Below are 26,634 nucleotides of genomic sequence, written 5' to 3'. Positions count from 1 at the left end.
GGTACCGGAGTTTGTAGATACGTACCTGTTCGAAGATCAACAAGTAGTTCGGCGCTGTGATGATATTGGTGGGGGTAACGGTTCTGTTGCTCGTTCGCTCGGGGTTTGGTGCCACGAAGGTACGAGGGGAAACATCCTGGAGAGGGACTGGGAATGGTGGGGAGAACTCGAGGCTGGTACGCAGAGCGTGAGTGAGCGAGAGAGAGAGAGAGAGAGAGAGGCTGGCAAGAAGCAGGCGGCGAGCACAGGGTAAGGCGAGTGGTTCGCGTCCGCGTCGTCGTTCAGTCGGGTAGGCGCGTTTGTACGGCGTTGGTCTTCGGCTTTAGGGATTCTCGCCGCGTATGTTGAACATACATCGAACCGTACGTGTGACGTGTGTTTCTGTTTTAAAAAAGAAGAAGAGAAAGAGGAAAAAGGTGGAAAAGGAAGAAGGATTAAGGAGGGAGAGAAATCATGAAATCAGTGCGTGCAGATGATGGTGTACTTTAGTGTTTGTTCGAACGCGGTGAACTCTGCGATAATACGGTAACGAACCTGTGTATTTTTTTGTCATTACACGAGGAAACGAAGAAGAAAAGGAAGAAAAAGAAGAAGACGACGACGACGACGACAACGACCATCATCAACAGGACCGGGACCAGGACCAGAACGACGTAACGAAAACATCACCGAAATCTACAAGGACGCCTATCAAGGAAAGTTTATAGTGAGAACTTAACGGGAAAGGAAAATATAAAGCAATGTCGAAAACGAAGAGGAAAACGTACAACACTGCCTCACGTAGTTTTGGGACCTGGGCGAGGCCCTGGCATCTTTTACCAGTTATTCTTCTCTTCTGCGGAGCTCTCGGTGAGTGAAGCATATCTTTCGAGGTTGCACGTATCTCAGTCTATCTCTTTTTTTCTTTCATCTTCTTTCTTTCTCCCCCTCCCCCTCCAACTCTCCTCTCTCTTTTTCTTTCTGTCTTACCACTCACCGTTCGTATGTTCTACGCGTGGTTTCCATTGGTCGAGAGCGCATGCGCCGAGAACCGTCGTGCTTGGAAAGCCTGCGATCGGCATCTCTTACCAGGCGGTGGTCGGGCGAAGGAGGGGAAGACTCCGGCCTTAGGCCCATTCGCAGGGTCCTGTGTGTGATTCGTCATTGTTCGAAGGAACTTACCGAGGCGACGCTCTTTTCTAAGAATTCCTCTCTTCTGATTCAGCCAATCTTTCTTTTTTTTTTTTTTTTGCGATAGGATATTACTATCCTGTAGAGAATAAACGATACTAGATTACCTTTTGTTTTGGATGTATATAAAAAAAGTATTCCAGAAAAGTACCTTCGTATATTTACAATCGAAACAAATGCTGACCTTATATTGTCGTCACATTTCTATTCGTAGATGTGGTGTATATGTGTATCTGTGTTGGTTAATGGTCCGATGTCATTAGCAAAGGTTACAAAACAGTGTTCGTCGTTAGAAAATATCTACGAGAAGAATGGTGCATAATTTTTGTTCTAATCTAACGACGATATCTTTTCCTAAAATAAACGTAAATGTAATTTATATGACACAGTATAGGAATGAATATTTAAAAGTATCTCTACGATATATTTATCGGATGTTTTTCATCGATTGAAAAGGCATCATTAGCATGTTGAAAGAGATAGAGAAACAACGAAGTATTCTCTTCGAGCGTTAAGAACAAAGATCTTTACCGACCGAGACGTAGGTTGGTTGGTAGAGATAGGTAGGTAAAAGCGGATGGCAGGTATATTCCAGTACGATTCGATGGTAGGACTCGCCATTGGTCGATTCCGTCACGCGTGACCAATAGAAAATAATCTCTCTCTCTCTCTCTCCCTCTTTCTCTCTTAATTTTTCTCTTTCTATTTCTTTTTCTCTCTTGTATGCAGCTGTAAGCATAGATTGAAATGTGATCCCGAGATCCATTTTCTATCCATAAGCATAATGTGTAATCTCTCGTTTCTTCGATAATATTATAATCTAACGTAAAGTTGATCATCGATAAATCATGTAAAAATCGAAATAAAATGGTATCTTTGATTTCTTGAAAAATTTACCTTTAAAACATACCATTTTTGATCGCAATAGTTTCTTTTTTCTTTTTACGCAGATGTTATAGTCAAACATATCTCTTGTTTTTCTAATGATTCTACGAATGAATATCAATACTCATAAAAATGAGGCTTGTTATACTTTACGTTACATTTACATAAAAAAAAAAGAAAAAAAAAATGAAAATGTTTCTTTTACACGATAATCCAGTCGATAGATGATAGATTTAGTTATTTTGTTTGAGTGGGAACGTGAGATATACGTAAGATTAGTTTATCTGTTACGTTCGTTTACTTTCATGGACCTTTTCCACAAGCTACAAAGTTCCCTTTTACAGGAGACGAACTTTCAAAATGTCGTCGCTATTATGCTGTGCTATCGAAAAAGCTGCTTACGCTGTAAGTAAACGTCGACTTTCTGAGAGCTATGAAACTGTACATTGTTTCGATGAAATAGTTAAGAAAGAAATAACTTTTCTGTAAGAGGATTCTTTATTAAACTTTACCTTTATTCAATGACACATTTAACGATACAGTAGTTACTTTGTTATATAACATGACATTAAATCCAATCGATTTTCGAATAATTTATATATTTCAGAATAAGGAGATATCGCATGAAGTGTTGGTTTACTATCGTTCGAACGAAACCCATAACCATTTTGCGATATCGTTTCGAAGAAGTATGGATGGCTTTTCAATCGATATGATCATTAAAACGAATCGATTTATCTAATCTTTTTTTTTATCGAAACATTTACATACAAATGTTTATTAATTATTTTATTTTCTTATAATAAAATCAAGCTATTTCTATTTATATTGATCGTACGTGTTATTGCTCGTTTTCGAGAAACAAATCGAAAGAGAACAAAAATGGCGGTCATTATTATAAAGGAGTACAATGCTTTTCGAATTGTTAAATTTCATCGTACAATCGTTCGTTCCTATTTATATAGAAATAATATGGTAAATTTTTGATGGCTTCTTTTTGATGATATCCGACAAGAAATGTCGATAAACCTCTTATTCTTGATCTGGCTCAAGCGTAGGAGGGTCTTTGCTCGCGAATTGATATGAATTAATTGCTTTAAAATCGTTCTCGCGAAACGGTCGATTGTTCGTTCGTTTCACGTTTATTGGCTTATATCGTGTGAGTTTGTCCTTTAAAAGCTTCCATGTATCGAACGTGTCCACTTTTCTCTCTCTCTTTTACGATTTAGCACCGTAATAAAAAGCGAAGCTTTTTCATTGAAAAGTGATTCAATTTGAACGTGTGCGGTTAAAGAAGAAAAACGAAACTGGCCAATTAATGGTAGAATCAAGTTATCAAGTATTTCTCGATATTTTAAACGACGATCATCTATGCAAAAGAAAGAAAGAAAGTATGAAAGTGTGGATTGATATCACTTTTCGTATATATATATATATATATATATATATATATATATATAGATTTAATAAAAGATCAAATAAAATAATTAATCAAATAATTGGAAATAGTAGAAATAAGTCGATACAATACATAGGACCGTGGATAAAAGTGATCACGGAGAAATCAGTTCGTGCGATAAATAATGATTTTAAATGGAAATAAGAGAGAAGGGGGGAGGGAGAGTAGAGAATTAGGTAAGTTCATAAATAACCGCGAGAAGCTTTTCAACGGTTTAGAGAGTGGACCGCCGAGTGGTGTTACTTTTATTAGCGTTAATTGACCCAAGATCCGTCTGGACGTCTCCATTGAGCCAATCAGGGTCGCGTTTCCATTTCACGTTGGCATCATTCGAGAGGCCTTCGACCGGTCCTCGATCTTCCTCTTTTCTCTTTGGTAATCTTAAACCACTGGCGTGCGAATTTGGAATGGTCGGTTGGCCCATCTACCATACCAGACACAACCCAAACCTTAACCTTTTTATCTGTCCCTCTCCCTCCAACCCTTCCTCCCTCGCTCTCTCTCTTTCTTTCTCTTTCTTTCTGTTAGGACGAAAACTTGAAAGAAGAAGAAATTCTTTAGATTTCGTGACGATCCTTTTTATTTTTTTGTTCTGCCCTTTTCTTCTTCTCGTTTTTTTTTCCCGTAGCAACGTGTCCCTTTTTATACCTACAACCTTTCGCATTCTTCTACAACGTTGCGACGCAAAGATGGTTAAAACGAAAAAGATTTACTTTTACCAAGACTCCCCTTCCCCCCCTCTTCTCCTTTTTCTTTTTCTTCTTCTTCTTTCATCTTTTTGCTCTCCTTCTTCTTCCTCTTCGTCGTCTTCTGAATTCTTGAATTCTTACGATTCGAGAACCCAATATACACATACACACAAGCATGCACGTACACACACACACGCACGCACGCATATACCTCTCATTCTCTCTCCAACTATCGATTGATCGATCTATGTATCTATTTGATATATAGTAGTTTTGTAGGGTCGTCGAACGACGACGAGTAACTAGGCGGCGAACCACTAAAGTAGCGTAAAATCCCTCATGGATTATGTGAAATTCCTTGGAACTCGAACGATTCGGGAATCTTGTTAACGCGTCTTCCCTCTACCAGATGTCGTGTAGGACATGAAAATAGGGACGCCCTTGTAAAAAGGGCGGGAAAATTACAAAATATATGAGAAACCTAAGTTATATTTGTTCTTTTTTTTTTCTTTCTTTTTCATTTTCTTCCTCCTACAAATCTGATTATCGAAAATTTTTGAGTCTTATTTGTTAACCTTCTTTTGCAGTTCGCTGATCCCTTCTTTCTCTTTCTCTCTCTTACTATTCAACGTGCCATCGGCCTTCCAGGTTTACAGCTCTCTTGATTCTACGCGCGTACCGAATAATCTCATCACGTAGTAATCCATTTTCTCTACGTTTTCGCGATCCGTATTCGCGAAGAAATACGCGAAAAAAGACTAGAAGGAAAAAAAAGAGGGGAAAGAGAGAGAGAAGGAGGGGAGAGAGGGAGAAAGAAAAAAGAAAGAAAGAAACATAAAGAAAGAGGAGTTCGTTCGAAAGGAGCGAACCTCGTTAAAAGTTCATCGATGCAATTCGTTAAAAGGTTTTCCCGCTAATTCCTATTGATCTATCCAGTCGTAAAACTTGGGGAAAAGACGATCTTTCGAAAAGTATATCGTAAATTTATGAAAATAATCAACTTGAGGGGACTATTGAAATCATCTCGCAGTTTCTGGTTTGCAAAATCCTTATTCGATATTATTTCTTAATATTATAATATTATTAAGTTTTTCTTTTTTTTTCTCATTCTTCTTTTCTTTTTCTTTTTTCTCCTTTTTTCTTTTTTTCTTCTTGGTTTTCTTTTTTTTTTTCTTTTTTTTTCTTCGATCCTTTCTCTCTCGTTCACAATTCACAGCGTATGTATGAGCATGTGTACGAGAGCGTGCGTGTTATTATTTACAGTCCATTATCTGTGGATATACATTGGATCGTTAGAATAACAAACTAAATTAATGAACGTTTTTCCGAAAGAAGAAAGGTAGAAACGATCGAGAGATCAATGGAACGATCGATCGAACGATCGATCGATAGGTAGATATGTCTATCCAAAAGTTGTTCCGAGTTTTAAGAATTTAATGCCGAGTAAGGTGGGATCCACATCACTTGAAGTTTATGCTATAAAACGGCTCACAAAAAGTACGTAATTGAGCTTGAACCAGGTGTACGTTAAAAACTTTAAAAATCCTGCTCTCTCTTTCTTTTCTCCTTTCTTCCGTCTCTCTTTCTTTTTTAAATATATGTTACGGATAATTTCTATATAATTAGCTTATCTATTAATGGATTTAGAGTCCTTAAATTTACTTCGACAAGGGTTTAATAAGGGTTTTATTCTTATGTTTGTTTGCAAGGGTTTTCTCTTTGAATTTTCATAGTCAGAATTTTTGTTTGATTTTGATGATCGAGGATTCCGTCGAAAAATAATGATTTTTTTACATGAGATTATCGTTTCCGATTTTTATAAAAAGCTTTTTCTTTTTTTCTTTTTTTTTTTTATGTTTTGTCGGTGAAAATTACATTTATAAATTATTTATTTTTAGACACGATTTTTGCAATAAAAGAGAATAATATTTTTTAAAACTATAAAGAATAAAAAGTAAAGAAAGAAATAATTCACGTGTAAAAAAACATTTAGCTTTCGAATGAGTCAAAAAGATCAGAATTGAACAAAAAATTTGATTATGGAAATTTATGACGTAAAACAAATCCCCTTGCAAACGCATAGAGGAGCAAAACCCCATGAAACCAAATCTTTTTCTTGTTTTATCCTTGATTATTATGATTTCTTCGAGGAATCTAAAAAATGGCACACTTAGATTCTCTTTGTATTTCTCTCTCTCTCTCTCTCTCTCTCTCTCTCTCTCTCTCTCTTTCTCTTTTTGTTCTCATAAAACACGAACGATCTTTTTTTAATCCCGTTTTTCCAGATAAGAATTATCAGATTTTTGGCCCCGGCAAAGATTTCTTTAATGAACTTCTATCTTTTCTTTATCAGCACTTAAAAATGAAGATTGGTTTATCGATCGATCAATCGATCAATCATCATCATCATCCTACTTGTTATCCTATCCCGTGTGTTTACATATGTATGTTTGTTAACTAATCTTGTAAATATGTATAGAATCGATAGAACGTGAGCAAGATCGTAATATAAGCGATTATTCTTATTATTAGAAGTAGATCTATTTTTTTCAAAATAGAAAAGAAATTATTTTTCGTATAAACACGATTTATAATCATAGAAATTAATTGATCGATTTCATTTTAAAGCTTCGAACTTTTCTTTCAATAGTGTGCAATAATCAACACGATACTTTCCCGATCAAAACAAACAAGCTTCTTCTCTTTTAGCTTTAGAGGAAATCTCTAGTTTCTTACTTTTTTGTGTTTTCTTCTCGTATTTTTCATTTACAATCTATGTGAGTTCAGGATGCAAGAGAAAAAAGAAAATAAATAAAAAATAAAAAGGAGATGAGATAGGATGAAGATTCCTATTTAGAAATAGAAAGTAGTTTTTACGAGCGGAGTGGCCATGTGCCGGCACATTGTGTATGTGTATAGTGCACGCGCATAATCGTGTCTCACATCTGGTAGAAATCACGAGCATGCGACAGCTGCTGCCGCTGACGCGCCACTGTTACTGTTGCTGCTGTTGCTGTTGCTGCTGTGCCGCATCAGCCAGATTAAGAATTTTTCCGAGTGCTTTTTCCTGATCGTAATCGAGCGAGATATGATGACTACACTAGGATGTTTTTTCTCTTTTTTTTTCTTTTTTTTTTCGTTCTTTTTTTCTTACAATTATTTCTTGAAAATCTCTTCTTTTTTTTTATCTTTCCTCTTTTTTAATTTTAATTCTTCTTTAAGCCTGTACTATATTTCATGTATTTTTTCTTTTAAACTTTAAAAGAAAACTTAAAAATTTTTAAAGTTTAAAACATATCATTTCAATCTACAGTAATGCCATGGATCGTATTTTCAGTAATTTTTTTGGTATTTCTTTTGACGAAACATTTATAAACATTTTTTTACAAACAATTTTTATTACGACCTGTTATATAACATTATAATATCTATCTTATAAAAATGATTTGAATTTTTTTTAGAAAATTCAAAGTTTCTTTGAAATGGACTATTGTATTTTTGAAACGATAACAGGGATTAAAATTGTTGAATTAATATATATATATATATATTATATATATATTATATTTTTTTTTTCTTTTTCTTGCGAACAATTTAACCTTACGGAAAATGAAACCAATTAAATAAAAACGAGGTTATGCGCTTAGTTCGAAAAGTATCGTGGACGGATTCACATAGATTTCCACTTCCTCCTTCGCTTGTTTTTTTTTCTCTTTAGCCCCGGGTGAGAAGGCACTCTTCGAGGTCCACTTTTGGAGAAACTTTTTTCGAAAAGTTTTGGAGTACCTTGCGGGCTATTTTTCGATTCGGTTTGGAGGGGAAACATAAGACTGAACGAACTGGAGCTGAATAGCTTTTAACGTTTAAGAGCTAACGTTTTTGATCGAGAATCGAGACTTGAGAAGAGGTAGAGAGAGAAAGAGAGAGAGAGTGAGAAGGAGAGCTTCTGGTATACACGAGAAAGGAGACGGTTGGGTCCGTCATGGCGAACAAATAAATCGGTGCGCTGTGTATTATCCTGTGTGCGGATGCGTGTTTGGTTGTGTAATGTATGTGTGTGTACATATGCGCTCGCGTGAATGCATGCATGCATGTGTGTTGTGTATGTGTGTGGAGGAGAGCGTAGTTGCGTTGGTTGGAAAGGAAGAGGGAGAGGAGTGAGAGAGTGAGAGAGAGAAAGAGAAGAAAAGATATAGAAAAAGAAAAAGAAGAAGAAACGAGACGACTCGTAAGGAGAAGGAAGGTAGATAGGCCGTAAAGGGAAGAAGGGAGGAGATGGGGGATGGCTTAGCGGGGCATTGAGAGGGCAGAGAGGGAAACAGTCGAGAGGACAAAGAGCGGTTGGGGTCGCCGTCCGTTTGTTGTAGGTGCACGCCGTGTGTAGAACACGTAGCACTACGTAGTTCTCTTCGCGGCGGGTATACTAGAAGTATAGAAAAAGAAAAAGTGAAATAGAGAGAGAGAGAGAGAGAGAGAGAGAGAGAGAGAGAGAGAGAGAGAGAGAGAGAGAGAGAGAGAGAAGGTGGAAACAGGACTGTTTCGTTCGAGTGCTGGGCCCTACGCTTTTACATGTATCCCTACACAACCGAATCGTTCCTTCACGATTTCTTTTTGTTAAGTTCTCTCACTTTTTCAAGAGTGAGAGAAAGAGAGAGAGAGAGAGAGAGAGAGAAATAGTTTGCCTACCTTCTGCTCGTTCACCGGTGTAATCTTGTTGCCGAGTGATAAGCCTTCGATAACGTGTATACGTGTACACGTATCGAATCTCTATCCGCGTCGTCTCATCTCTCTCTCTCTCTCTCTCTCTCTCTCTATATATATATATATATATATATATATATATATATATATATATATATATATATATATTCACGCCTTTATATTATTCTGATATGTTCGCTATCTTCAGAAAGTTTCGATCTATAAATACCTTTTTTCGATTCAAACATTTTCTTTTCCATCGAAAGAAATCTCTACTAGGCCGATGTAATTTTATTTTTTATGGAAATATCGAAAATATAAAAAATGAATAGATCTTAAGAGATTTTTTTTTTTTTAGGGAGAAGATAATATAAAAAATATATTGTACGCTTGATACTGTAGTATCTTTAGAATAAAAAAAAATGGTATAATAGTAAAGAACTTTCTCCTTTTTTTAACTTTATTTTTTTTCCTTTTTTTCCTTGTTTTTCTTTTTTTTTTCTTGTTTTTTTTTTCCTTTTCTTAATGCGATTAGTCAGCATGTGCATCCAATATGAAAAAAAAAGTACAGAGAACGACGTAAATTCTCAAGGAACGTTGTTAGTTACGTGGCAACCACTTGCTGCTAGCGTGCACCCATTACGTTTGGTTTTTCGATGTTTTAACCGTCATTTCAACTCCGACTCTTTTTACATACCCCAGAGCGTTCTATTTTTTCTTTTTTTTCTACTTCTCTCTCTTTCTCTCTCTCTTTCTCTCTCTCTCTCTCTCTCTTTCTCTCTCTCTTTCTCTCTCACTCTTTCAGTCTCCACTCTCGTCTAAATATTAGGAGAAGCCAGAAAAGAGTTGTGGAAGGTATGTCGAGTCAACCGAAGTATTCATTCGTTTTTTGGAGTGATTCATTTTCTCGTGACTTCAAGGTAGGAATCATGCAGTAACATAATCAGTTATCATATCGCTTTAACTCTCTTGAATATCAACAAAAATTTTATTATCAATCAAACGAATTCTTTTATCTTTTCAACTCTTCTTTCTTTATCTGTTTTCTTTATCACACACACACACACATATATATATATATATTGTGTGTAAACACACAAAAATGTAATACAATTGTAGGACACCGTAAAAGTTTATCTGTTAAATTTATCTTGTGTAGATCAGTCTTAAATAATATTAACGATTGTTATTTTGAAAAGATAGAATGCGAAAATCCTAATCTCGTTTATGATTCATTGTAAAAGTGATAAAATTTAATATATAGTATGTTTATATGCATACGTCATATGGTTGCACGATTGATGGAAAAGGTGACGTATGTGTTAAATTAAACAATTTGTATTCTAATAAAATAATACGATAACTTCGTTCAAATTTGGCAATGTTCGAGTTAGTTAGCCAAATCATCTTGAAATATGTATATCAAGGACATTATCCACAATAAGCTCAAGACGGAAATGTTCCGCAAACGATGCCAATGTCCAATCGGCGTTGAAATGCATTTGCATTTGTAAATCGTCGGCTCTTCAGCTGGTACCGGCTGTCAGAATCGCGTTATGGTTGGACGATTTTTATGCAGATTTTCTTATCGAACCTTTTTACGAAACTTGACGTTCCTTGATTTTATTTGACAGGAAGTGTGTTTTACGATCGAGGAATTACAAGTCTGATTGAATTATAATAATCCTATTAGGGAAGATTATAAGTAATTGATTTCTTTAAGAGAATATAAAAAAATTGAAATTATAAATTAAAATTTTGTTTTATTTACTGTATGTGGTTTTATATTTAACGAAAAAGAAAGAAGAAAAGATAATGAAATAAATGAAATAGATCGAATATAAATAATAGGTTAAATAATTATACATTTAACTCGAATGTCATTGAAGGTATCTTGATAATGATTATATCTTATTTACAAATGTTTGACATAAAATAATACGCAAAGGTAACTAAGAAATCAAAATATAACATATATGATATCAATGGAATTAGTTAGAAAATGAATGTGTCTCTGTACTCGTTATATTAATAGTCGATTTTCTTGAAAACACGAAGTAATAGATATACGAATTTTATTGTAACAATATCAATTTATATATTTTGTTAAGAAAAATTGCTGAGGCTATTACATACAGGTGTTAAAGGATTTTTCATGTATTAGAATTTCGAGTATGTGTGTGGGCGCCCACCCGCGTGTATATATATATATATATATATATATGTTGTTTCGAGTATTATATATGTTGAATTCGATAAATTCTTTCGAGTATTTCGATAAATGTATCACGTCGGTTATCTCATATAATATATAAATCGAGAGATCTCTAAGAAGTGGCATAAAATTTTAGTTCGCTTAAGAGGACATGCTTATATTCTATCGTGCGTCGAATGGAAAATCGATTTCTTATCCGCTATCCGTGTGTTACTCTTCCTTAGTCGACAAACTAAGGAAAATGCAAAGAGGATGGTTTTGCATATAGAAAAGGTCAGGTATGACATTCGCGCACATTTTCCATAGTCAGCTCTAAGAAAATCATCTGGAACGAGAGACTATCGTCGAACGAGGATCTCGATTTTAAGAAGGAGACAGAGAAAGAGAGAGAGAGAGAGAGAGAGAGAGAGAGAAGAAGGAGAAGAAGACAATTAAGGCAAAAGAAGGAAGAAAAAGAGAAGTTCTTTTTGTTCTAATTATTCATTAAACCAACAATAGATTCATGAAAAGGAGAAAGGCGTGAAAAAAATATAAGAAGTAATCCAGGCAAGACATTATTGTTTCATGCTATGTGTGTGTGTGTATATATATATATATATATATATATATATATATATATATATATATATATATATACAGGAGTTTAGATAAAATAAAGAAAACGTTATGTCTCCATTATTCTGGTCCAACTCCCGTATATGTGTTACTTAAGAAAATAACGTAAATGAAATAATAATGCTTAGTTATTTATTTTATTATATTTTTTAATTTTGTTTTTTCGAAAATTAGATTTTAATAAATAACAAATACTTGGCAATAATCGATTTTGTTTTTGCTTATGATACGGTTATTTTTTATAATCGATTTTCTTTTAATACTATCGTCTTAAAATCTATCTATTTTAATACTATCGTATTAAATACTATCGTATACATCGATAGATATATAGGGTTTGAACAAAATAATAAGGAGTCTTGATTGAAGGAATAGTCTTTTCATTATTTTGTCTAATCTCTATTTATTTCTATAGTTGTATACGTAATATAAGGTAAAAAAAATGATTCACGAGATATGTAAAATTTCTGAGTACTTATAAAATAATTAATGTACTATACAGAGCTTATTGATAATTTTTTCAAAATAATATCTTCCTATAGTGATGGTAAAAAAATATTAAATGAATTCTTTTTTATCCAGACTTTTTTTTTATTTTTTTTATTTGTTTTGGTATAAGAAACAAGTATACGCAAATTCGTGAATTTAGCCGTGTTAGTAAATTAACTGTATTAATGTTTTAAGTATAATAATCAATAAAGCGAGTTATATTTATCTTAATATTTTAAACGAATTGTAACTTGGTGGATTTTTTTTTCTTTCTCTCTCTCTCTCTCTCTCTCTTTTTTTCTTTTTTTTTTTTTTTTTTTTTTTTACATAATACATATATTTGTGACAAGAAAATTTTTTTCCAATTCTTCAAGTATTTCATATCATTGCACGAATTTATTATCGATATCCCATAAAAAATTCATAACTTTTCATATTAGTATATAAAAAGTTTATTGATTTGAAATAACTTAAAAAAAAAATTTTTTTGTATTCGATGTATTTTATATTCGTACTAAATTGCAACGTATCGCATATGTAAATAGGCGTTTCAGATATGCGAGGAAGAAATTTTTTTTTTTTTTTTTTTATAACTTTCAATGGATTTCTTTGTAACGATTGAAAGATCTATACAAAAGTGCACAATATTTGGAAGGTTTACGTCCATTGGTAGATATTAATTTTCGTTAGTACCATTCTGTTAGAATTTTTCCTCGTATATTTTCGTGGTCGTAAAATTTTCTATCGTTAAAATGTTCGAAAATCATCGCCCGGTAGAGAAGTTGTGTGTGTTTGCATATTAAAGAGAGTCCAACGATTCCAGTTTATTCGACTCGTTGAATGCAAATTCGTCGTTGGAAATTATCGTTCAATGTGTTTTGCTTTGTACTTAACTACTTTGAAACTAGAAATAAAACGAGAAAGAGAAATTTATCAAAAGGAAGAAAAAAAAACATGAAAAAAAAGAAAAGAAAAGAAAAAAAAAAGAAGAAATAATAAACCAGAAAGAAAGATAGAAAGAGAGATAGAAAGAAAGATAGAAAGAAAGATAGAAAGAAAGAAAGAAAAGGAGAAATTTAGGTCTTAGGGTATTACATTTGATCACGTACATAAACAAAAAAAGGTATATATATGTATATATGTATGTATATATATATATATATATATATATATATATATATATATATATATATGCATACAGAAGTACAAACACGTAAACGTTTCGTACTTACATTCGTGGTGAAGTTTAGTTGTTACGGACTCTGGGACACGGTGCATCATCGTAGTTTTAATTACTTACGCCTAGGAGGAGACCGCAGAAACAGCACGCCGTTACCGGATTGCCTTTCCAACTTTACCCCACCAACATCATCTCCTCTTCCTCTTTCCCCTTCTCCTCCTCTTCTTCCTCCTTCTCCTCCTCCTTCTCCTCCTCCTCTTGCTTTTCTAGCTGCTCCTCTTCACCGTTTAAATTAGCAACTTATGTCCTGTATAATTTATTTGGACTTCTCAACGTCCCGTCCCACAACGTCGCGATTCGTAGAAACTGCAATACATTTTGTGCTTTCGCGATATCATCCCAAGGGTGCAAGTCAATGGGGTGGGGGTGGATTTTAAAGCGGAACGTATTATACGCTACAGCTCGCCTAACTCGATCGTCCTAATTATCTCTATCGTTAGCATAGCGAGCTATTCGCGTCTCTTCTATCCTATGATATAATTTTTTTTGTTTCTTTTTTTTTTTTTTTTTTCTAAACATACAGAGCGATTTATTTATTTATTTATCGGAGGACGAAATATGTTAGTATTTCGTTTTTCTTTTCTTTTTTTATTTATTTATTGCTTAAATATAAATGACTGTTAATCGTAAATATATATTATGTGATACATATAGATTCAAAAATGTATTAATTAAATGACATTTAAGAAACATTCAAAATTATTGATTACGATTGATTGAATTTTTGATCTTATTTATTGATATTGTTTAAAACAATTTAATAATGACATTTTATTATATATTTTTATGCTCTTACGAAAGTAGATTTATTTAAATTTACATATTATAATTATTATAGAAAAAATTTAATTTATATATTGAGATATATTTATTGATATATTTTTAAAAAATTTAATAATATAAATTTATTCAACATTTTTATATTCTTACGAAAGTTGATTTATTCACATACAAATATTATAATTATTATAAAAAGATTTAATTTACATTTTCATCAAATAAATTGTACCATTGTGATGGTACATTAGTATTTTAAATGCTTTTCTTAATCATATTTATTATTATTTAAATTTGAAAATATATTGCATACTTTATAAACGTGCATAATTTAGTAAATTATTATAATTTATACAATAATTCGATAACAAATGAATTCGTTTCTTAGAAAAACAAGGTTGTATGTATAACAGTGGATTTTTTAAATCTGAAATTGCAATTTTTAATATTAACATCCGTAAAAATCAATGTATACAATGAAATAAAACGTAAAATATTTTTATTTTTTTTATCGATAGTGATTACTATCTCTCTCCAACCCTCTTTTTCTCCCCCTCTCTCGTCCTTCTCTTTCTTACATATGTGTATCATATTATATTTCATAATAATGTAAACGATTTATTTTCATTCATCGAATTAGTGATTGCCGAATCCTTTTTTTTTTCCTCTGGACTTCTATTTATAGGCTTCCGTAAAAGAGTTGGTTTATAAAAATACGATAAAAATAGAAGATGAACTTTGGCAATGTATTCAAAATGCTTTTACTATTATTTACAATACAGTTGAAATATTAGAAAGACTTCGGCAATCATTAATTCGATGAATGGAAGTCTGCATTTTTGCAGAAGGATGAATTTTCGAACATTTCTTATAACTGCAACAATAAATAATAAATATTTTTAAAAGCATATATTCTTTCAATAAATCATTTTTGGACATGAGTTTATATGAACTTTTTTTTTCATCTGTTTGACCTCAATAGTACGTAGTATAAATTTGGTCTCATACTTTTTGGACATTCTATATATAACATATTCCATATGATAAAATTCGAAGGAATTTAAGTGTTAATATTTCAAGTTAATATTTGTCGATCAAACTTCGACGACTCGAATTTATCAGATATCATAGTGTTCGATCTCATTGACTCTTTGAAAGATTACATTCGTCAATCTTTGATTACCAAGAAAATTTCTTGTAAATAATTGTATTATAAATATAAATACATTCGATTCCATTCGATGTAATATTTGATTGGTCGCGATGACCAACGAATCATTCGTGTTTTCTTGGTCATCGCGAGCAAGTATATATGCGCCAGTCATATTATTTATATAGAATATAAATAAATATGAAATTTAATCTTCGTCGATGATTGGCCGAAGCTACGCACCTACCTTATAAGACGGCCTACCTATCGATAATCTTTCTTTTTATATTTTTCTTTTCACGCGTAACGGAAAGCGATTTGGAAAGAAAAATGAAGAAGAAGAAGGGTACAAAAGAAAGAAAGAAAGAAAGAAAGAAAAAAGAAAAAATAAGAAAACAAAATGGTGAAGAAAAAGAGAAAGAAACGTAAATGGAACGTGCGCCGAGTGGGGACGCGTTTTGCTTTTGAATTTCCTTTGATATCGCGTAAGGAGATGAAACGGATGACTGAAAAGAACCTTCGTATGCTCGTAACGTAAAAGCACACTTGCCTTTACTTTACTTTTCTTTTCTTTTCTTTCTTTCTTTCTTTCTTTCTCTTTTTTTCTTCTTTTTCTATTCTCTGTCGAAATTTAAATTCGGAAGGAAAATGAAGTAGGAAGCTGCGAGGAAAATTGTATTCATCGTCTTTCTTGCTGTTTATCATTAGGTACCACGTTACGTACTTACATACATATGTATGTGTTATTTGGAATTATTTTGAATTTTTATATTTGTGAACGAATGATATGAACGAACGGAAATCATAGCTAATCATAAATCATAATTGATTTCTTTAAATCACTTTCTTTTTCTTTTTTTTTATAGTACGTTGATTTATGTAAATGTGTGTGTGTGTGTGTATTGTTTAATATTTTTCGTAACTTTTTATATTAAAAAATATAAAAAGATTTGTCGTTATACTTTGTTACATTAGATTTATTCTGATAAATAGACAAATAATTCATTATAAAAATGTTTGCCTCTAATAATACAATTTTATTCTATAAATGACACCCTTTAAAGTATTCAATTTAATAAAAAGTTATTGGAAACATAGTACTTAGTTAGTAATCGCTTATAACAGATGAATGAACTTGAATCATCCAATGATAATGTGTACTCTGTTAAGCTGGTACCAAGTAACAAAGCGTAGACATTACAAGGACTAGCGACCTTTTCTCATTACTTTCATTAGCGCACGAAATATAACGCTAAGAAATCCTAGAAGGGTTGAGAGAATGGGTTGCTCTGAGCCTTCTTGTAAATTCCGGTGGCGTGTCATATGTCGCGTTCGTTCCGTATTTCTCGTTAAAGAAATAAACAGAAAACGGAGATAGGTTTCCTTATTTTATGTAAGCTACCAATTTCTATTTAGAGCATGTACCATCTTTGCGTCGTCGATCGTGATCGTGATCGCGCCGAAGTGACGTTTACAAAAAAAAAATAACTTTTTTTTTATATCAAAGAAATAATTTTCGATATTTATCGAAAAGAAGAATGGAAGAAAGTTAGATAAACGATAAAAGACAATGAAAAAGATTTAAGTGAGTAAGGAAAATATCGCTTCTTAGGAGTATAATTATAAACGCTTCATTATATTTGCGAGAGGGTAGTTTTAAGAGGTAGGTGGTTGAGGAAAGGGGTTTAAGGAAGAGTACTATCGTGAACTTGGAAGCTAAGAAAGCGTCGTAACCAGCTGGTACTGATGCTGTAGTTACAATTGTTGCTGCTGCTGTTGTTGGTGTTGTTGCTGTTGTTAGAAGCTGCCTAGAGTCGAGTCGTTTGACACTTGCACTCGCGGTTATCGTGTACTCCAATATATTGCTTGAATGCACGAACCATTCTGTATATGTATTCTGTACGTGTATGTATGTGTATATACATCTATGTATAAGTGTAAGGGAAAACTTAAACCTAATATCGATAATAGCTTAACTGCAGCGATAGTTGCGTTTTGCTGCGTAGTATTTCCTGTTAGAAATCTTTTATTGATTTACTGGATGAAATTTTCAATGTCATTCGACATACTACTACGTTACATATAGGTGGTTTATATTATATATGAAAATCTCTTTAAATTGGTCAAGGATGATCGTGCCGTATAATGAATCTAAAATTCTCTCTATTCGTTTCTCTCTCTTTTTGTCTTTTCTGTCAATGCATATTATTTTTAAAATAATAAAAGATATGAAGACTTCGATATGGTCATCGTGTATCGTTGCACATTTTAAATGAATGATCTTGTCGAATGAATTTTATTTCTACAAAAAGTAGGATTAATTTGCTGACGATGCCACGATGGTTCTCTTATTTCGATCGATAATATATTAGTCGAGGGAGAAGTAGTAGTAGGGGAGTGTTTCTCGTGTGAACATTATCCTTCCTTAGGCCGCTGCATCTAGATTAGATTAGTAGTTCTGTTCTCTCTCTCTCTCTCTCTCTCTCTCTCTCTCTCTCTCTCTCTCTCTCTCTCTATATATATATATATATATATATATATATATATATATATATATATCTTAACACGTTTACTATCATGCCGCAGAGAAGAAATTCCATGCATAGCCCATTATCTTTTTTTTCTTTTGTTTTATTTTTTAATTCTATAAAATATATTGTGTTTTTATTTATTTATGATTTAAAAAAAAAATCGACTTCGTAGCATATCTATGACACTAGGCACTTTCAATGGAAATCATTGATGTGCCATAAATATGTGAACAACTTTGGTGATAGGAAACATTGGTTAAGCTAATAGACGTGGTCTATATCTAAACTGTAAGATGTATTTTTCAAAACAAATGTTCATCTTCAATATGTTCGGTCAGATTTAATGTTTACAGGAAGAAAGAAGGAGACGCCATTATTATTATCGGCAGCTTTCCAACGTTAACGACGCTCCGAACAAGAAATATGACTCACCAAACTATCCCAAGGATAAATGAGTCTCCGTCCCAATGACTTCGTGTAGCTAGCTAGAGCTACATGCGTCAGATCGAACACGTATCCGGTGTATGTCGTGAAAATTCATCGCCCGATTCATGAATTATCGCGGTTGTGTTACAAGCCAAAGTGATGACAGAAAAGTCAGTTGAAAATTAACCGGAATGGTTCTCATTTTGCTGGTATTATTGTAGTTGGCATCGATAGAGAGGTCAGAGATAAAGGAGAAAGGAGGGAAAGGAGACGTTAGTCAATGTGGCAAGAGAAAAAGAGAAGAAGGGATAGGAAGGATAGGGATAGTGAATAATCAAACTTTATGATTGTCGAATGAGAATGTAAAAGCTTTTTTCTGTATTTAAATTTCATAAAACTCATGTTAGTGATATTATGGAGATGTAATTTTGGCAAACATGTTTGAATGGATTAATGAAATATGATAATTTTGTAGGATTAAATTATTCTTACGAAAATATATCCATTTAATAAATGTTCATATACGTAAATAGATAAGAGTTTCGTTTGGCCAAAATTAAAAGAAACGTACGGTTAAGAGTTAAACTATATAGATATAAATTTTTTTTAAAGCCACGTAACGACGAATAATGGTTACGATAGAACGTAGATATCAAACCTTATAGTAATTCCATCTAACACAACCAGTATCATTTTAACATTTACCGTATTTCTTTTTCTCTCTTTCTCGCAGATACACACTGTCTTGCAACTTGTTATTTAGCTGTGTGTAAGAGAGAGAGAGAGAGAGAGAGAGAGAGAGAGAGAGAGAGAGAGAGAGAGAGAGAGAGAGAGAGAGAAAGAGAGAGGAAGCAGAGGAGGAAGTTACGAAAGGGTCTACTAACTAGAAATTTAAAAGTTCGAGCGAGAAAGGAAAGCACGTAGCCATTGCCTTTTTCTTGAAGCAGCTTTTAAACGAAAGCCGGGAACTGGAGAATGAGGGCTGCTGGTTGAAGAGGAAAAGAGAAAGGTGCTGTGTAGGAAAGAGGTGGTTCCGCCTGTGATGGCTCGTGGATGGATGAGGGGGAAAAGGGTGGTTGGAAAATGGCGAAGAAGCTCATTTCGTTGCTTCTCTCGCTGCCATGCCGAGTGAAATGACCTTAAATCTCGAAAGCTTCTCAGTACTATTGAAACACCCGTAGAAAAGTATCGTATCTTTACGCCCATCCCCTTCCCAACCATCTCTTTCCCCTACTTCCACGCTACTTTTTCACATTTTTTTTCTTTTTTTTTTTTATACCTAAAGCCACTTGTCATATCGGCCTTACGTCGCATTTACATCGTTAGAACTACCACTTTGTTGATCGCTCTATCCTTTCGTCTCTTATTCTTTCTTTTTCTCTTTCTTCTTTTTTTTTTTCTTTTTAAATCCTCTTTCTTCTTCTTTTATTTTCTTTTTATTTCTTTTTAAGAAGAAGAACATCGATAAAAAGAAATGAGATCTATCAGTTCGAATTTCGCGTTAACAAATATTAATTATTTAAATCTATTTGAATTTAATTAATTATTTTAATTTATTTGAATTTAATGAATTACTTAAAATTATTTGAATAGAATTAATTCATATTAATTTATTGTAATTCAAAGATTTTTATTATTTTAAATGTATCTTGAATTTATAAACTCTAAAAACGTGAATGAGAAAGATCACATGATTATTTTTAGCGAAACGTGGAATTCGTAATTGTCTACGTGTACGATGAAACGGATGGGATTAGTTAAAATGCATGATTTGTGCTACCATGAAAAAGTCACGATGAACGGGCCCAGTCTCGTGTAATACAGAGGGAGACACGGTCCATTCTCGTAGAAAAAGAAAAAAATAAAAAGACAAAAAGAAAAGAAACGAAACGAGGATGTACTCTTCCATACCTTTATTTAGCTTCATTAAAACCTAGGTATTAACGTTCGTTGTAAAATCCGGAAAAATTAGCACAAACGACGTAGGTACATCTTTTTTCTTTTTTCCTTTTTTTTCCTTCGGAACTTATACTTGAAATTTGTTCGCTTAAATATTCCATTTGCGATACATGTATACATACATACATACATACATACATACATACATACATACATACATACATACATACATACATATATACATACGCGCGCGCATGTGTGTGTATTCGAATTTCTATGAATAAAAATGAAAAAAATTTAATTCCTGTACGAATCTCACATATATTCAAGGTACTTTGTCATATATAATTCAAAATTCTTTTCTAATCTTTCAGTAGAATCAGTGAATTGTGGTACAGCGAAATCGTCTGCAATATATATTGTATTTGATTTTAATTTATAACTGATTGTTATTTGTCCATATGAAATATTGTTTCGTAAACTAAAGAATGTTCGCGGAAAACAATTATCCTGAATACACGTGATTTTTGTACAACAATCAAAATTTCTTTTCTATTTTTTATTGCTCGCTCTAAAAAAGAAAATGATAACTAAAGATATTTAAAATTTCTATGTTTGTTTTTTTAATATAAAACAGTATGTGCCTGTTGGCACACTTTAATATTAAGATAAAAAGTTGAAATTCGAAGATGAATTTTTTTTATTTATTTTCAAGCTGAACTGTACTATACACTCATCAAAATTCTTTAAAAAATTAAATAACACACGCACACACACACATACTCAGACACACAGAGAATACCGAAAAGACTGAGCATCGCTCGATAAAGGGGCTAAGGGCGTATAAAATTTTTTCTATGGCTTTTTGGTCGAAATGTTCTCCTGTATAATTTCATATGGTTATCTTAGCAATAGAGATTAATATAATTATAAAATAAACATTTATATACCGGACGTTCAAAATCATTTTTATTAATATAAATTTTTATCTTGGAAACACAGCACTTTACGAAGAAATTCTTTAAGACGAGAATTGTTTGATTTCAAAAGTGTCAAATATTATGGCATTTATTGTTTTTTTATTAGTGGAAAATTTTAAGCTCATTTCGATGTAAACTTTCTTTTCTTTTTAAAGGAGAATTAATATTTTTTTTTTATAATGACAATATATTCTACATAAAAAGGAAAAATAACTTTCCTTAAAAATAATTTCTTCCATAGGATTTCGATTTTTCAAGATATTTAATCAAATATCTTTATATTCTTGGAATTTAAAAAAATGTTGGTAATCAGTAACATTTCAAAAAAAAAAAAAGTAAAAGAAATAGAATATGCTTAGGTATATTAAGTTCATAAATGTTGTATTTTAGGAGTACCTCTGTACTGTTGTTTACGAAACACATGTTTAATTAACGTGTTTGTTATTCTCTAGTTACAGTCTACTTTTACTTTGTTTCTAAATGCAATATTAATTTTCTCTTGAAATCAGATCTCTTGTCTGAAGAATTTTTCGTCAAAAATGCTGGCTTCCCAAGATACAAATTCGTATTGCTTTTTTTTTTTAATACATACATGCATACCTACATACATGCACATATATATATATATATATATATATATATATATATATATATTTATATTCAAATATATATGCATAGGTATATATAATATATATTAAAAAATATATTTTTATGCATTTTCTTTATTTTTTGTTTCTTTTTTTTCCTGTAAAGTTAAAAGACTTTTAAACTTTTCAACATAGAAGTCTTTGTTCGTTGCGTAGGATGAAAAAACAAAATTGACTCGTCGCGATTCATAGAATAAAGGCGCTTGGAACGGTGCAGAAAGGAATTCCTGGTTAAGCGCGTCGTACTCGGTGAAGACGTGGAAAGAAAGGTAAAAGGAGATTTCAAAGAAGAAATAAAATGGTAGAAAGAAAGGAAGAAAGAAAGAAAGGAGGAAAACACAGCAGAAGTGGCCGAGATACCAAATGCAATTGCGTATCGCCCACCAAAGCAGTACTACACAATACTCGGGATCTTATTCCTATTAACTTCGATTTATCTCCGTTATTACTCTTTTATATCTCAATATCAAAAGGGTATTATTCGATTTTAAATTAACCTCGAGTTATTGGATGAGACGTCGTTGCATTGTTGAAAATATAGATAACGTTTGTTGTGAATAAATTTCAATTTTGGTTAATGGAAAAAAAAGAAGTAAAGAAAAAGTAAAAAAAGAAAGAAAGGAAAAAACATTCGTTTAAAACGAAAATTGTTTGCAATTTTTCAGACAATAGATTTCTCTCTCTCTCTCTCTCTCTCTCTCTCTCTCTCTGTCTCTTCCTAACTTCTCTCTCTCTCTTTCTCTCTCTCTCTCTCTCTCTCTCTGTTTCTTCCTAACTTTTTTCTCTTTCTCTCTCTCTCTCTCTCTCTCTCTCTCTCTCTCTCTCTCTCTCTCTCTCTCTTTGTGTCTGTGTGTGTGTGGGTGTACTGATGCTATAAAAGTAAACGTTAACAAAACATTATTGGCACGTGCCAACGGACTCGAAGGAATTAATGATAATGGAATAGACGGACCCAAGACTCATGGGAACAGTTATTCTTGCTAAGCGGTACGTTATTTAAGTTCGCTAGTAGTAAACGGCAAAGTACGTCGCGAGGTAGTAGTAATTTTCAAGGGATGAAGGGGAGGGTTGGTTTACACCTTAATAAACGTAGAAGTTCTGTGCGTTCGAGCAAGATAAACGAAATGGTTAACGTCTGATTCGGAAGTGAAAATTTAATGGAGTATTGTAGTTAATTTGAAGCACGTTGCAATTAATCGAACGAACCATAAGAAATTACGGTAAGAAATATTGAATATTTAAGACATTAATTATTCTCATAATTGGAAAATCATTTGATAGGGATTTAAAAAAAAAGGTTTTCTCTTTTTTCTTATGTTTTTTTTTCTCGATAATAACCAATGCGTTAATAGCTTTGAAATAACTAAATAATACCGATGGAATTTGTAAAAGTTTATAATGTTTCTTTCTCATTCCAAATATACTTTCATCTTAAAATGAAAAATTCTCCATGTCGGAATAATGCAAAACTTTTTCTGTATATTAGTCTTCACGGAATACGAAGAAAAGTAAATCATTTGAAACTTGTTTTCACTTGTATCATTGCTTCTAAGAATAACGAAACGTTATTTTTTTTCTTCGTTTCGTAATATATTAAACGAAACAATACACAAACTTTCGAACCTTTCTTACACATAATTAATAAATAGTTCTTCACGATATGATGTTTGTACAGACGATTTATATCATAAATTATTATATACCATTACGGATAATTTTTGTTCCCCTTTCTTCATTGGTTGTTGATGAGTTATAGAGAAATAGGGGGAGGGGGAGGGGGCGAGTGAAGGGACTCCTCGGAAAAAATCACAGGTGGACAGATCGGGCAAAGGTGTATCTAAGACTTGAAGAAGTCCGTGTTCGGAGTCCGGTTAGAAGTTACGTTTATGTATGTGTTCGCTTGCTCTCTAATAATCAGACTCGGAAAAACTGGTCTCGAAGCTGCCTAACTGGATTACAGTGTCCTTTGAGAGAGAGAAAGAGAGAGAGAAAGAGAGAGAGAGAGAGAGAGAGAGAGAGAGAGAGAGACATGTCTTATGCTCTCTCTCTTTCTGTATCTTACCCGTCAATCCAGATGTAATCTTTCTCTCTCTCTCTCTCACACACACACACACACACACACACACACATATACACACATTCACTCACGTACACTCTCTCTTTATATACGTTGAGGGTTGCAGTCTGTCTCAAGTTCCTTGCTGCGATGTGAATATCGCTTGCCTCGGCAGGTTTTCTTCACCTTTTCTGTGGCCTTTCATCTTTCCTTCCTATCTCCTTTCTCACTCTCTCTCTCTCTCTCTCTCTCTTTCTCTCTTCTCCCTCGTTTCGAAAAATTCATCGTAGGGTCGGTGGTTCGTTCTTCCGAAGCCAGTTAGTCGTCTTAAAAGGTAGAGTCGACGTAGCACTGATGATGAAAAGTGAAGAAAGGAGACGTGGTAAAATAAGGAGAAGGGGAACGGAAGGAGGAGGAGGTTCCAAGGGAAATGGAATTAATCTTGTTCGTGGATGGTTAACGTCGTAAGAGCATCGACGATAATTCGATAATTTCTGTTGGTAACAGAATGGACTGGACGTTGTTCGTTCTGCTTCAAATTGTCTCTTCTATTACATCATAATTAATTTTTACGTTATATACGATGACAAAACATTGTTGTCCATTCGGGAGTCAAAATCGAAAGAGAGAAAAATTAATTCTTTCTCTTTTTCTTTTTTTTTTCTTCTCTAGATATATTCCTGTTTAATCAATTCTGTTGGTAGAAATGTTGAATAGACGTTGCTCCGTTCATTTTTTTTTTTTTATTTTTTATTTTGCCTCTCTCCCTCTCTCTCTCTCTCTCTCTCTCTCTCTCTCTCTCTCTCTCTTTCTCTTTCTCTCTTTCAAAGACATAAGCGTGAATAAGTTAACTTTTTAATGTTCATTTGTACTATGTGTATATTATACGTATATCGTGGATAATGGTACTTGTGCTTTGGGACATGGTGTAACCGGGAACATTATCCGACAGATACTCGTAACAGTGTCATGTCTGTAGTAGAGAAACCCGCATCTATTCCTATCCTTTTCTTTATCTTTTTGTCCTGATCTTTCTCTCTCTTTATTTCTGTTTCTCTTTCTGTTCCTCTTTTTATTTATCCTCTATTCAACATGTAGTGCCTTTATCTCTTTTTTTTTGCATGGACTGCTTGTAAGTACGACAAACTTAAGCTCATAGGAATCACCACGAGTATGTACATATGTATGTATATTCGTAGTCGTTTGAAAGATATTTATGCATGTGTGTATGTTCTCTCTCTCTGTCTCTCTCTCTCTCTCTCTTTCTCTCTCTCTCTCTCTCTTTCTCTCTCTTTTTCTCTATATCTCCTCTTTATATGCGTGCGTGTACGCACGGGTTCATTCGAAGAAGAAGAGAGAAGGGTAGAGCGAGAAGAAGCCGGTTAGGCAAGCGATTCGAGAACAGAATGCAACTCACTCGGGATACATTCTCTTTCTCTCTCTCTCTTTCTTTTTCTTTCTGTTTCTCTTAAGTTTGAACCTTCTTCGCGTTTACATTTACAAACCTTTCGTGAGAGTTGCCATTAGAAGAGTAACGAGCAAAAAATTGTGTTTGTAACAATAATCTCTCCTTGGTAGATATTTACCTGGTATATTTGACGAATTATTATATATCGAATTCGTACGAACATACATACATACGTACGAGGTACCTACTATATTCTATTTTACGATATTAAATTTGTATTTTATTGCACCCGACGATATAAAGTTCTCGATGTTCAAAATATTAAGCTAATAATCGTTCTTTATCGTTTCTCCATTTTATCATCCTGTATTTTGCATTAAATATCATCAACGATGAATTTCTATATATTTTACGATACATTTCTCCGTATTATGTATACGTACATATACATACATACATACATATATATATATATATATATATATATATATATATATATATATATATAACAGATACGTTAATATATAAATTCAATTTTATATCGACTTTATTCGAATTTGTATTATTGTTTATAAAGAGAAGACATTGAGAGACATATCATACGGATTTCTCGATTTGCATGATTTCATTCAGTTACATCCTTTTTATCTCACATACATCCATTTTTAATCAAGACTAAGCAGATATATGCAACCAATTGTGTCGTGCATTCTTCAAATATATTCATTTCTTTCTTTCTCTTTCATAAGCGAGAGCATTTTTCTTCGTTTTTCTTTCTCTCCTTTCTTTCTTTTTCTTTTTCTTTTTGCCTTGCTTTTATTATCTCCCTCGCTGTTAACCGCGCCTTTGTGGGTATGGCGCGAATCTTCGTTTAATCAAAGACTTGAAATTATAAAAGAAAACACGAAGCAAGGCGATTAAGAGAACTCAACACGTTATAAGGGTCCTCTTCTCCTTCATTTTTGAATGAATTTCCTATTATAGATGGAACTTCCCTTCGAGCTTTTTTATACGGAAATAACTAATTTAAAAGAATACTATGCTATCGGATTTTAAAAGATACGCCGTCGTGATGACGTTTATCGATAAGTTGTATTCATCGTGTTCAATTTATGATAAGTCGATATCGTTTATGGTATATATATTATACGAAAGTTTTTAACGAACATCAAACGTATATCGTGATTAATTGTCGCGAAGATCATTAGAAAAAAATAATTGCTACAAAAAGGATTATTGTAGAAATTAATGATTATTACATGTCGGATACAAGTATTGCGAATATTTTCGCAATGGA

General features: G+C 32.9%; 1 protein-coding gene across 2 annotated transcripts in view; it reads left to right on the top strand.

Annotated features, from left to right (window-relative positions):
• Positions 1–214: 214 nt before the first annotated feature.
• The window catches only part of LOC124432956 (DE-cadherin), a 135,262-nt gene continuing 108,842 nt past the window's right edge, over positions 215–26,634 (top strand). For both annotated transcript variants that reach the window (XM_046982351.1, XM_046982350.1), the window contains exon 1: positions 215–849. In XM_046982351.1, the coding sequence (XP_046838307.1) occupies positions 741–849 (109 nt within the window). In that variant the 5' untranslated portion in view covers positions 215–740. The remainder of the gene's footprint in view (positions 850–26,634) is intronic.

This window comes from Vespa crabro, chromosome 2 (genome assembly GCF_910589235.1).
Source record: "Vespa crabro chromosome 2, iyVesCrab1.2, whole genome shotgun sequence".
NCBI classification, from domain to species: Eukaryota; Metazoa; Arthropoda; class Insecta; order Hymenoptera; family Vespidae; genus Vespa; species Vespa crabro.
Note: the sequence above shows the minus strand (reverse complement) of the source record. Positions and strands in the feature narration are given on the sequence as shown.